Genomic DNA, 13658 nt, shown 5'->3' with positions numbered 1-13658 from the left:
GAGCCTGCCAAAACGATAATGTAAACGTAAATACGACGTACCCTAGGTACATTTTTCTTTGGCAAATGGTGGTTAATGTCGGTTGATGTTCATCATCCGGTATTGTAACATCACCACTCCATACATTCAGTCACACTACGAAGATTTTCTCCCATATTCATACACAACAATATGGGGCTGCGTGACTTTAGTTTCTTTTTTGCTTTCTTTAAATTGACAAGCTTTACAAGACGCTTAAGGCCTCCCGTGATGTCTTCTAGTTACCGGTTTAATGCAATGCGCATCAATTTCAATGGTCCACACTGAAATGTCTGTTCCTGTTGTCTGCCTACGACTCTGTTCTCTCAGTTTTCTTTCGAATATTCCCCCCCCCCCCCCAATTTTTTTTCGGGTTCTCACTGGCCCCGAGGTGCCAGAATGTGCTATCCCTGAGGCTCGGCCCTTTTGTGAACCCCTCTTCTGGAAACCTCTTTTCGTGTCCTCCTATAAGAGAGCGACGCTTTTTTTTTTTTTTTTTTTTTTTTTTTTTTTTTTTTTGTTCTGGTCTCGCCGCGGGGAATCCCCTTTCAATCGGACGTGGGGCGTCTGGCGATGACTGGTCTTCGCTGAAGGGAATCAACGCGTCTTGAAGCGACGATGGAAAAGCGAAACCGGACACGCGGCTTGTTCCTTTGTTTGATCTTTCTTTTCCTTCGCTTCTTTCTTGTCGTGTCTTGGTTCTCTCCCTTGTTGCGCTACCCCGTGTTTGCTTCTTTCGCGTATGCGCTCGTATTGCTTGTTTGTTCTCTGTGCAGACCCAGTAGTTCCCGCACTGACTTCAACGCGAACGTTAGCGCGGGGCTACGCGAAGATATGTCAAGCTCGTAATGGAATCCGATCAAAGTATGGGTGATGGTAGTGAAGGGACAGTTGTGAAGAGAGGACCTGGCCATCGTACACGACCTTGCTGACTCCTCCAGCTGAAGAGTGTGCGTGCGCGCGCGCGCGCGCGTGTGTGTGTGTGTGTGTGTGTGCTTGTGTGCGTGCGTGCGTGCATGGAAAAGGGAGGAGAGGGGAGAAGAGTCTACTCTTTGGAAATTAGGATTTTTTTTTTACCTCGCGTATGCTGCGGTGCTTTTTTTTTCTTAATAACGCCATTTTCAATAAAAGCGCGCGGCATCAGTCTTGCTGTTTCAGAGGGCTCGGCGACAATGTTCGCAAACCCTGCGGGCCTCGAAGTCGTCCCCAAAATCGTTTAAGGGCTTTTACTCATCCTACTTATTCTTTTTTCGGTCCAGTTTTGTGCAAAAAAAAGGTATCTTTCTGCGCCTCCAGATATATAGACGTCGCAACCAAACGCCCTGCTATGGTTCAGTCGACATGTGCGTTCTACTGCTGAGCAGCGTGGTCGTCGGTTCGATTCCCGGCTCTAGCGACTACGTGTTTTGATGGAGGTGGTATGCAATAACGTTCGTGTAACCCACTTTCTGAGCGCCTAGTGTGAAGAGCCATAAGTGATAAAAATTCAAAGCTAACCCGTAGCGCTATTAGATGCCGATGTATAATAAATTTGTGACCAACTTACAGCAGCCTTCCGGCGCCAATGAAGATTTCTCAGCCGCCATTTTAGATCTGCGCGTTCTGCCTGTTCTATTTACCTTCCTCCGCGCCACTTGTATCTTGCGCGAGTCGTCGTTAAAACTTGTTCTGTTCTCGCCAATGCAATTTTATACGGGAGATGTTGTTTTTTCTGGGACAAGAGCTTCAGGTCAACATGATGGCTCTCTCATTAATTAGTTGATTGGTTGATTGATTGATTGATTGATGCTTACGTTGTACTGCAAGGTATATATGCTCTCATGGACGCAATTTCATTAGCGGTTCCCATGAGCTGCTCTGGGCTGTTTGCAGTCATCACCATAATTAGTCAATTTAATAATGAACATGATTTTTTTTATGTATTCACCCATGACTACTCCAAGGCGAAAGCAGTCTTTTTTTTTTCAGTTCTCAGTCGGTGTACGAACCCTCCACGGAAAACAGCTAGCTTTCTTTACCTCTCACCTGGTGTCATACTGGCTCCCTAGTTTTCCCATGATTAACTACATGGTGCTCATCCGATGACACCATCATGTGACGTGATAACACCACACAAGTTGTCGACCTCTATGACTTAACGTCCTCACGTGATTTTTTTTTCATCACTCGTGTTGACGCCGACGCCACTGACGATCAATTTTGGTGTTTGATGAGGCATCTATAGGCTTTCCCCTCAATAAATTAATCTCTCAATCAATCACGTGAGCTATACTTCACCCCGAGGCTGTACGGACAAAAACTTATTGTCGAACGGCCGAAGCACTTCGCAAATGAGGCGCGCCCCATTCGCAGAGACGTCAAGACTCGAGCCGGTCTTGGTGCTTTCTTCTTCTTGTTTTTTTTTTTTTGCCTTTATTGCTAACAACTCTAGCGAATGCCGTTGTCAGCCAGCGCAGGAACACTTGTAAACGGCTTGTCTCTCTTTCGTCGATCGAATCTGCGCGAACGCAGTGACGAGCAATCCCTTTTTAATCCGGATAAGCCGAGATTATGTTTGCGCACTCCGAGAGTGTAGGCAGGTTCAGGTATAGGAGACGTGATTTGTCGGACGTGGCGCCCAGTCAGGACACGTGCACGTGACAGACAATCCAGTTAGAGCTGCAGGCAGTAGGACGACCTGATCTCTTCTGTTCGTCTCGGTGAAGGATATGCTGCCGGCATCGGACTCCTTGTTTTGGACGATGCTATCTCGACTCGCTCCGGTGGAAGCCAAGCGATGAAACGAATGGAGCAAACGGTAATGGGAAGAAGCGGTCGTCTTGTTCTGTGCGTGCAAGGAATGCACAGAAACGGGGAAGATTCGAAATCTGGGCCAGTCGGTTCATGTTACTCGAATTAAGCCAGCCAATTCGCGGGGCATGAGAAAGAACCGGGTGCACACGACGCTGGAACCAACAACTGTTGCTTGCTTCCTTTCAATAAAGGCACGGTTGTTAGCTCCGGAGTTGAGTTCGTCTGCTTTCTCTCTCACGTTCCGTGATTTTGCTGGCTTTTCTTCAAGTAACGTAAATGAAGCAACCACTTATGGTCGAGAGTTGCAGTATACATACAAAACTTAAGGGGCGGACAAAAGAAAAAGGCTACCAGGCTCCCTAAGGCATTCGCTTTAGATGTCTCGCAGGCTATAGGCGTCTTTTTTTTTTTGTCTTTCCAGTCGACTACATTGATCCCCCCCCGTTGCAAAAAGCTCTCAGCGCTTAGCGTGGTTTAGCACAGCCTCCAGGAAAAGCTCACCTGCGACCGAGTGACGATGTAATAAGATGAATGACATCATATCATGCGACTTCAAGTTATTTATTATTTATTTATTTATACATAGTGCCATTCCCAATGGGGACTATTGCAGGAGGGCAACCAAAAGATACTATAGATACACTTACATTGAAAAAGTGAAAATGTATGACTACAGATCTTATACGATATTACATGGATTATATGGGAGCATAAACAATGTGGTGAAAAACATTTAGAACACAGATTTGGTACATAATAGACGGTTATTAATAACATGCAAGAAATATCACTAATAAACATGAGAGACTTTTCCATGCGTACGACACTGATATACTTATCATGATCAAAAGGCACTCAAGAATTGAGCGAAAAAAAAAACATCAATTTAACTATGGGTGGCACGAATATGATTATTAAGCAACATCAAAAATGTATTCAAATCTTTACTATTAATTATACAGCCGGGTAATCTATTCCATTCTCTAATTGACTGTGGGAAGAAAGAATACCTGAAGCAGTTGCTGTTGAAACGGTATTCCTGTAAAGATAATGGATGTTTATGGCGTGACTGTCTAGTTTCCGAAATTGATATGAACCTAGAGCTGTCGATGTTTAGCTGTTTATGAATGAGTTGGAAGAGCATTTTTAAACGTGAGAGTTGAGCGCGATTTCGCAATGTTAGTAACCCAGCTTTTGCGATTAATTCAGTAGGTGAATCGAGCAGACTGTATTTGTTGTAAATAAATCTAACCGCCTTTCTTTGTACACTTTCTAGCTTTTTAATTAAGTTATTTGTGGCCGGGAACCAGACTAAGTTAGCGTATTCTATTGTAGGTCGAATGAAGTTTTTATAGGCTAAGAGTTTTGTTTGAGGTGGTGCGGATTGTAGTCGTCTTTTAAGAAAAAATAATCTTTTTAAGGCTGAGGATGTAACTTAATTAACATGTGCCTCCCATCTAAGGTCACTAGAAATGACTAGTCCAAGATACTTATGCTGTTTCAGGGAAGTTAGTTGCGTGCCGCCAATAGTGTAGGCAAAATTTGAAATGTTTTGTCTACGGTTATTCGTAACAAGGCTGATTTTTTTACGTTTAATGTCATCTGCCATTTCGTGCACCAATCTGACACTGATACTAGAGCATTGCTGAGGATCATATGATCTGAAGGTGAGTTAATTTCTTTGTAAATAATACAATCGTCTGCGAAAAGCTTTATGTTCGTCCCGATGGATTGAGGCAAATCGTTGATAAAAATCAGAAATGGAATAGGAGCTAGGACGCTGCCCTGTGGTACACCTGAGGTAACTTCCGTTAGTTCCGATGTTTGCTGGTCTATTTTCACAAACTGCGTCCGCTTGGTTAGATATGCTCTAATCCAGTTTGTGATTGGTCCTTTATCTATTGTCACCTGCAATTTTTCCATGAGCTTTTGATGCGAAACCCGGTCAAATGCTTTATAAAAGTCGAGTGAGATGAGGTCGATCTGCTTTTGATGGTCAATAGCCGATGACAATTCATGTATTAATTCGGTAAGCTGCGTAACGGTGGAAAGACCTTTACGAAACCCGTGCTGAGATGGTGTCAAAAAGTTCTCGTTTTCAAGGTAAGTAGTTATATGTTTAAGAATAATATGCTCAAATATTTTACAGATTGTGCTTGTTAAGGATATCGGGCGATAATTAGCGACGTCAGCTTCACTACCCGATTTGTGAATTGGTATGACCTGTGCTATTTTCCAGTCATTGGGCAGTGAAGATTTTGTTAGGGACATGTTAAATATAATAAACAGATATTTAGTTACCCATTCGGCGTAACGTGTGGGAAACTCATTAGGTATATCATCAGGCCCTAGTTGTTTCTTGATCTTCGTTTTTAGCAAAAGGTCAAATATACCTGCTTCGTTTATACTGAGAGGTTCAATGGGGTTTACTCCATGAATTTCGAGAGGCGGTGGGATATCGTTATCTGTAGTGAAAACTGAGTGAAAATAGTTATTGAACAGATTAGCTCGGTCTCTACTTTCTTTTGGAGACATTGTACTATATTTTTTATTTTTTGGATTTAGGTAGTTCCAGAATTTTTGAGGTGCATCATTAAGAAAATTAGGTAGAGTATAAGAAAAGTAGTGATTCTTAGCTGCTTTAATTTGAGACTTCATTGAACTGATGGCTTCCGCAAGGTTTTTACCAGTTATGGGATTCGATGTTTGTTTGAAAGACTTTCTTAGGCGCTTTACTTTTCGTTTAGCATGAATAATGTCGCGGTTTATCCATGGATTGAATTGTCTTTCTTTCTTTGTTTTAGAAGGTATATAGTGAGAGACGCAATACGAAACAATTTCTTTAAATTTCTGCCACAACGTTTCGATATCAACATCCGGATTATCGGCAAGCTGCTCGAATGAGCTAAACTCGTGTGATAAGTGGTCCAGTACACTAGTGTCATCAGCGTTGCTGAAATCAACAAATGACAAAACTGAATTTGAATTCTTGATACGTTCATGCAAGGGAATCGAACACAATACTATCTTGTGATCTGATATACCATCAGTTAGCTCAATGATGGCCTCATCTGCAGGAAAGTGGTCACTAATAAAAACTAGGTCAAGTATATTTGAGGAACACCCTTGTACACGAGTGGGCTCTTTAACAATTTGGGAGAGGTTGAATGTCAGCATAGTATCAATAATAATGTCAGACGAAGATGATTGATGGTTCATGGTGAGCCAGTCGATATCAGGGAGGTTAAAATCGCCAACAAGTATTAGCCTACATGCAAGAGCGTGAATGTGCAGGTATTTATACAGGGAATGCATTGCTTCCGAGTGTGACGAGGGGCTCCGATAAACGCAACCAATTACCATTGGACAGGCAGTCAAGTGCATTTTACAAAAAACTGCTTCCACCCCATCGACATCGGGGAGAGCCGTGAAGGCGATATCTTTTCTTATTAGGATGGCCACACCTCCCCCCCGTGTAGCTCTGTCTTTACGCAAGATTACATAGTTGGGTGGCGTTATTTCGAAGTCCCTGACGTCACTTGACAGCCACGTTTCGGTGAGTGCGACAAAGTCGGGATCTGTGCTGAGTAAAAATGATTCTAGGCAGGTTGTCTTTAGAAGAATGCTGCGAACGTTTATGTTTGCGAACTTTACTTGGTGCGTGACTGAGTGTTGCGTGGTCGCAACGCGCGCACATGGGATTCTTCGTTTTTTTTGCTGAGGGTTGCGCTTAACAGGCCGAATGCAGTTTACATCATCGTCCCATTCAAACACTTCGTTGTTGATTTTTAATTTGTCAAACACAAGGTTTATCTTGTCACCTTCTAGTTTCCTTGCCTTAGCTGCTTGCCACAGTTTCTTTCTGATGTCGCGTACACGGGGAGTGAAATCTTCCCCCACCGCGATCTTTAATCCCTTTAATTTATAGCAATTCTTCAGTACGGTAGTCTTTTCCCGGAAATCTAAAAGCTTTAGTATTATCGGCCGTGCTTTGTTGGCAGAAGGTCTTCCTAGTCTATGTATCCGTTCGATAGCCACGGGTTCTAATTCGAGTACCTTCTTTATTACATCTTCACTAACCATTTCAGCAAGGTCCCTGTCATTTTCTTTGCCGTTCTCTGGAATTCCATACAGTATTAGATTAGACCGTCGCGAACGGTTTTCAAGGTCATCTAGCCTGTTTTCCATGGCAGAAAGTGATTGCTGTAATTTGTTTACCGCGGTTACACATGAGGAAACCTTCTCATCAAGAGCTGCTACTTTTTCCAGTTTGGATTCTATGGCAGTGAGCCGGTCATTCTTAATTTCCTTGACATCATCAGCAATTTGTTGGATCTGTTTAAGGAGGAGGGTTAGGTCTGGTCCAGGTCCAGGGTTAGTTTCAACATCTCCACAAAGTAACAGTAATTTCTTAGTATGAGACAGCATTTCAGTCAATATTAAGCAGAGCAGCCCTGGGCACGGCAGCACAACTAGACAAAGGTTATTTGAGCGAAAGCATTTGCCGTAATGTTTTCTCACCTGGACGATGAAAACAAACGGATTAGACGTCATGCCAGTGATGCCGCCGTGCCCTATGGCGTCTGGATGGTTGCGATCCGGCTTTATACTCCAGTGAATTGCTTGTAGCGCCGTCGCTCCTCCGTCGAGGCCCGCCAGAGCACCAACTGCTGTCGATGAAGGGGGCGTAGTCCAGATATCGCTCAGGTGCGCATGTGCGGTTGACACGTTGACAGGCAGGAGGATAGCCGGTTGCAAGGCGTTGATCGCAGCTTGCCAGCCCAGTACATCGCACTCTGCCGGCATTAGCAGAAGGGTAGCGACGAGCTGGACGATGAAAACAAACGAATTAGACGTCATGCCAGCTCCGCCGCGGTGGTCTAGTGGCTAAGGTACTCGGCTGCTGACCCGCACGTCGCGGGTTCGTATCCCGGCTGCGGCGGCTACATTTCCGATGGAGGCGGAAATGTTGTAGGCCCGTGTACTCAGATTTGGGTGCACGTTAAAGAACCCCAGGTGGTCGAAATTTCCGGAGCCCTCCACTACGGCGTCTCTCATAATCATATGGTGGTTTTGGGACGTTAAACCCCAGAAATCAAATCAAATCAGACGTCATGCCAGTGATGTTGCCGTGCCCTATCTTCTCCTAATGTCACGTCACATGAAGTGACGTAGAAAAAGTTGTCGAATTATAATACTTGATACTCTCTACTATGGGAGAGCGTAAACTAGAGCCGTCCCGTGGGTGAGTGTTTAAGAGTGGTTAACTATTTAGAGTACTTAGTACTCTACTGTGGGAGAGCATAAGAACTGTCCCGTGGGCCTCACGCATGGTGATGTATGGAAAACCATTCTGACACATTCCTCAGTCGGCCCTTTCTACTCATTGTTTGAATGTGTGGGGTTATGGCTAGGCATGCGTTTTTCTTTCTTTCTTTTTTCCACGGCGAAGCTGTTATTCGTCGAGTTTTTCACGTCCAGCGTTGTGGTATAGGCCCCGCCACGGTGGTCTAGTGGCTAAGGTACTCGGCTGCTGACCCGCAGGTCGCGGGATCGAATTCCGGCTGCGGCGGCTGCATTTCCGATGGAGGTGGAAATGCTGTAGGCCCGTGTGTTCAGATTTAAGTGCACGTTAAAAGAACCCCAGGTGGTCTAAATTTCTGGAGCCCTCCACTACGGCGTCTCTCATAATCGTATGGTGGTTTTGGGACGTTAAACACAGATCAATCGAGCGTTGTGGTAGCACTGATCACGTGGTTTCGTATTGTGGCGAGAGTGAGTTTCAGTCGGAAGGGAAGTGCCGCGAGAGGCGAGGGTGGAGGATGTCGAGGGGTGAACCTTCGATAAACGCGCCAACGAGGGGTTTTATAGCGCGGGGCAGTGCAGTGTCGGCGTTCAGGAGTTTGCGCTTTTCTAAGATGGCGAACATTTCTCATTTCTCCCGACGGAAAAGGCGCTCGACACGAGCGTCAGCGCGAGCTGACGGGAAAACGGGCACGTCGTTGCCGAGCAAGCCGCGATGTTCGTGCGAGAAGCCGAAGCTAAGCGCCAATGAACGGAAGACTTGAAAGATACAGAAGTACGCTATAGCTTGATGAAAACGGGCATAATCTTCGCTGTTGCGACAGTGTTCGCCAAGTACAGCTAACAGTTTTTTTTTGTTTTTTTTTTACTTTGCGATGATGGCGACCAAGGGCTCCTGGTGTCGCATTCAAAGAGCTGTTGTCTTCCCACCTTTAACTCGAAAACCGCCGACAAATGGCACGTCTTTGTGAAAAAGAAGTCATTCGCTTCATTTTCATTCCTGCGTCCATCGCAGAGCTTGTTTATCGCAGTTTCTTTTTTCTTTTTCTTTTTTTCCAGACTCGACCACAGTGGGTGGGGCCAAACTAGCCCTCTTCTCCTAACGCAGAAACCTTGCGCATGCCTGAACGATATCACGGTTTTCCTTGCTTTCGGAAAAGTCCTTGAAAGACTAGCCAGTTTTTAACAATTTCTTTCGACGACGTCTCATTCGTGATTAGCGGTCAGCGTAGCCAGTCGCCCCGGTGCGGTGGCCTAGTGGCTAAAGTACTCGGCTTCTGGCCCGCAGGTCTCGGTTTCGAATCCCGGCTGCGGCAGCTGCATTTCCGATGGAGGCGGAAATGTTGTAGGCCCGTGTGCTCAGATTTGGGTGCACGTTAAAAGAACCCCCAGGTGGTCGGCCGAAATTTCCGGAGCTCTCCACTACGGCGTCTCTCATTCCATATGGTGGTTTTGGGACGTTAAACCCCACATATCAATCAATCATCAATCAGCGTAGCGAGTCGGTTGCACGTCTCTTCATTAAGATGCAAATATAGCCATGAGCGTGCGTAGGTTTCCCTTTCGGGGGGGGGGGGGGCGAAGCTTCGTCGCCGCCCCCCACCCCCCACACACACCCTATTATGTTGTAGCGGACGAGACGGAGAGAGACGTGAAATGATATCGTGTATAGCTGGCCGACGGGGCCGTGCTGAATCTCGCCACTTTATTACCCTCGCGTCAAAGCTCAGCGGCGGCTGCCAGCGTCCGTCACGCCAGGCGCGCGTACCCCTTCTGTTATCGCGCAGCTCTAGCTATGCATGAGGTGCACGAGAGGCGCGGCGCGGTGGCCAAGAAAATGGTGGTGGTGGTGGTGATGATGATGATCCACTACAATTCCAATGTATGGGGTTGCATTTGTGCCCCCCACCAGAGTCGCTGCGACCCCCCCCCCCCTCTATCATGCAATTGTATGGGGCTGCTCTTGTGCGCCTCCCTCTTAAGTGACAAGAGGGGCGCCCCCCCCCCCTGCCCACCTCATGCGCACGCCTACGAATATAACCCAGGAGCGTGACTGTAGATTGGTTGTTATTGTAGCGTTCCAAAAGAACTTCGGCTATGAGATGTCATAGCGGTGGGCTCCGATAACTTCGCACATCTGGGGTTCCTTAGCACGCGCCTTAAAATCGTGCAGTACACGTGTCTCTAGCATTTCGTCTCCTGTCAAAATGGACCGCCGAGGCCGGCATAGAACTCGCGTCTTTCGGGTAAGCAGCAGAGCACTGTCACCTATGAACAGCCGCGGCGGCTTGAACGCGGCCTTTGTATCGTGCTCGTCGTCGTCATCATCATCATCATTTGATGACCCCTGAAAACCCTAAACCGCGGGTATTACACAAAGGGGGGTGTGGGGGGGAAGTTACAGAGTTGAAATGACGCCCAATCAAGCGAATGCTTATAACGAAGCTCAACAGCGTAATTGCAAGTATATACAGAGCACGCAAGAGAAAACGACATTTCTGTACCTATTCTCGCTGAGAATAAGAGGTGTAGAACACAAAAAAATGACAAGAAAGCACAAAATACATAATTTAAGCTATTTAACAAAGAGCGTATATTTGAAGACATCTTCAACTTTTATCTGAAGAACAATGAAGGAAACCAGTTACGATTTCGTTTTCTTTGTTAGGCACAATATTCATGAGAACTAACAGACAATGATGCCAAGAGAAGTATAGCCTGTTATCGGAAGTAATTGTAACGTAAATGTGAAGTAAGAAAAGTGTACTAAAAGATAACGTACCTTCGGCAGGATCCGATCCTTATTCTTAACTTGCAACCTACCAGCTTGTGCGTGGTTGTTGTCGCCCATTGGCTTGTCTTCCTTTTTAATAGTAAAGATGTTTAGGCTCGAGATTCAGTGCTGTAGTGTGCTCAGAAAGCTGTCGTCGTCACGAACGGGCTATATACCGTCGAACGCACAGCCGAGCTTAGCGCGTGCGACGCAATAACTCAGCCAGAGCGTTGTCTTTTTATCGTCTTCAGCTTCTCAGCTTGGCTGCCCCGTACACGTGCGCCCGGAGCGTTCTCTCCCGCTGCTCTGATTTGTCCGGCGTGGAACACAATAACTCGGATGGGCGAGAAGAGAACGAGTACACAGTCTGATAGAGAGAGTAATGAAGAGATACAAAGCATGAGAAAGGTAGACATGAAGAGAAAGAAAAGATAAGAAAGAGGAAAAAGAAAGGTAGATAGATCAAGAAAGGAGAGAAATGAAGAAAAGGAAAGAAACATAGACAAAGCGAACTAAAAAAAAACGAGAAACAGAGAACGAGAGGAAGATGGAGAGGCAACAAATAGAAACAACGAAGGGCGCCCACCTCCGCTGTACCTTTCAGATTGGCGCCACTAGTGCGAATGTGCATTTTTGTTTGTTTGTTTGTTTGTTTGTTTGTTTGTTTGTTTGCTTGTTTGTTTGTTGTATTCCGCCTTTCGGACGCTTAGAATCTTGTGGACGACGCTAACGTACACGCTGCGCGACATGACAGGCCAAGAAAGTGGCGGGTCGGACCAAGCACCGAGACCCCGTGGCCGAGAAGAGCTTCCTGGAGCTCAACGTGCGCAGCCTACAGCAGCAGCACTACGGCGCCCTGCTGGGCGGGGGCGGCTCCCCGAGTCGTCCCTCCAGCGTGCCGGTGACGCCCAGCCACCAGCACTACCAGCGACCCGGCGAGCGCGGCGCCGAGCCCGACCTGCTGTCTCCGTCCAGCAACGAGGACAACACGTCGCCCACCGAGCTCAACCGGCACTTCACCGACAAGCCGGCGCCAGTGAAGAAGCTCGAAGACAGCTGGCAACAGCAGCAGCAGCAACATCAACGCTGCCCGAGCATCGGAGGACCAGAGGGGCTGGAGGTCAGTGTTCAGGCCATGTCTGGTCTTTCGTGTGAACGCGCAGTGTAATCACCTTACAAGTTGTCATTCATACTGGCAACTCTGGTATGTTGCGAGATCGAAGCGATCTTCAGCTCCACCAAACAGTGTTCTACCACAATCAAGCTGTATATGAGCAGCTTGCAGGCGCGGGCGGCGCCAGGATAATTTCACCGGAGGGAGGGGGGGGGGGGTACCCACAGTGTGTTCCTTCAAAGGGGCAGGGAGGTGGGTAACTTAGCCATTGTGTTATGACTTGGTTCCCTCTAGAAGGGGGAGGAAACAGGGGGACAGGAGAAAATTTCGGGGAAGCTGCAGCACACCTTCCGCCCCTCCCCCGCACACACACTCGTACCCACGCCAGACGCCGTCTATCCTCGCTAGTGATCGCTTTCGATTAAAAGTGACTGTTTCCGAATCACTAAGCTAAAAAGCGTGCAGTTTGATTGAAGAAGTCTACAAGATAGGCCTGATATAACAGCTCTTGTGTCTTCACCTTCTGGGAGTCTTCAATAAGTGGCATTGTGGCAGACGGAGCAGTAAGGTCTGCAGGACGCATGAGCTACCCTTGAAAAATACAAACTTCCGACATTGCGACTTGACAAACGACCCAACAGCTCGTAACAGTAGGCCACATCCCCAAGAAAAAAGATGCGATAATATGGGGCGCAGAACATCAGGAACGTGCTGGTCCAGTGTAGGTGATACCGTGCAAGGAGGCACAGCACTAAAGAGATAAACGACTTTTCTCGCATCACTACTCTATCACAGTACAAACGTCGTGGCCCTTGACGCGAGAAGCAACGCTTGGTAAGCGAGAAAATGCTAAAAAATAATAAATAACGTGACGTGGGTAGTGACACCATCCACCAGGTACCATGACGTCATAGATTTTGACGCCGTCTACTGGGTCCCACGTAGTTCTTGATCGGTAAAAATGCAGTTCGTTGACTTGTGAAGAAGCAAGAGATTTAACAAAGCAAGTTTCAGGAAGTTTCGTTGAGCCAATGGGGCCGAAATACAAAAAAAAAAAACTCTTTAAACAATCGGAAGTTTCGGCGGGAAATGTAAGAAATTAGATTGGTTACACTGATCTCCGACTGTATTAATGAGCATGTAAAGTTGAAATTAATGACACTGGTGTTTTCAGAGCATAATTCGTCATTCTATAATGTAACTCACTATTTCACCATAGTTGCACTTTAATTTCTGTAGTACTAATGGATCTCGTTTCTATCGATACATCTCTCCCTGTGGCTCTAACGAGCGACAACAAATACCACGTGTTCGTTCAGGCAACTGTTTTCATGACGCGAAACCTTTCCCCTCGTGGCGTTGCAGGACAGCGGCCGGGGTGCATCCTCGCCCGTTCCGATCGGCTCGCGGCCTCCGAGCTCGGCGCTCAGGTCCAGCCCTCTGTCGTCGGAGGCGTGCAGCGTGCGATCCTCGGTGCGCAGCCGGCGTTCGTCGGGTTCGCCCAGTGGCCGCCAGAGGAGCGCCTCGGGATCTCCGAGGCCCAATGGGCTCGCCGCCAGGGTTGCCTTCGCTCCGGCTCCGCCGAGGCGGTAAGCGACTTCCGTCACTGCTTGAATGTGTGTCATTCATTCGCTGATTCGTCGATCGACAGATCGA

The 13658-nt window shown here is 46.9% G+C and overlaps 1 protein-coding gene across 2 annotated transcripts in view; it reads left to right on the top strand.

The window, feature by feature from the left end:
• Positions 1–13658, top strand: part of LOC142803624 (uncharacterized) — a 201287-nt gene that overhangs the window by 174489 nt on the left and 13140 nt on the right. For both annotated transcript variants that reach the window (XM_075889027.1, XM_075889028.1), the window contains 2 exons: positions 11643–12008; positions 13368–13591. In XM_075889027.1, the coding sequence (XP_075745142.1) occupies positions 11643–12008; positions 13368–13591 (590 nt within the window). The remainder of the gene's footprint in view (positions 1–11642; positions 12009–13367; positions 13592–13658) is intronic.

The sequence above is a fragment of the Rhipicephalus microplus genome, chromosome 3, assembly GCF_043290135.1.
Source record: "Rhipicephalus microplus isolate Deutch F79 chromosome 3, USDA_Rmic, whole genome shotgun sequence".
Taxonomy (NCBI): domain Eukaryota; kingdom Metazoa; phylum Arthropoda; class Arachnida; order Ixodida; family Ixodidae; genus Rhipicephalus; species Rhipicephalus microplus.
This window is presented reverse-complemented; position numbering and strand designations above follow the sequence as displayed.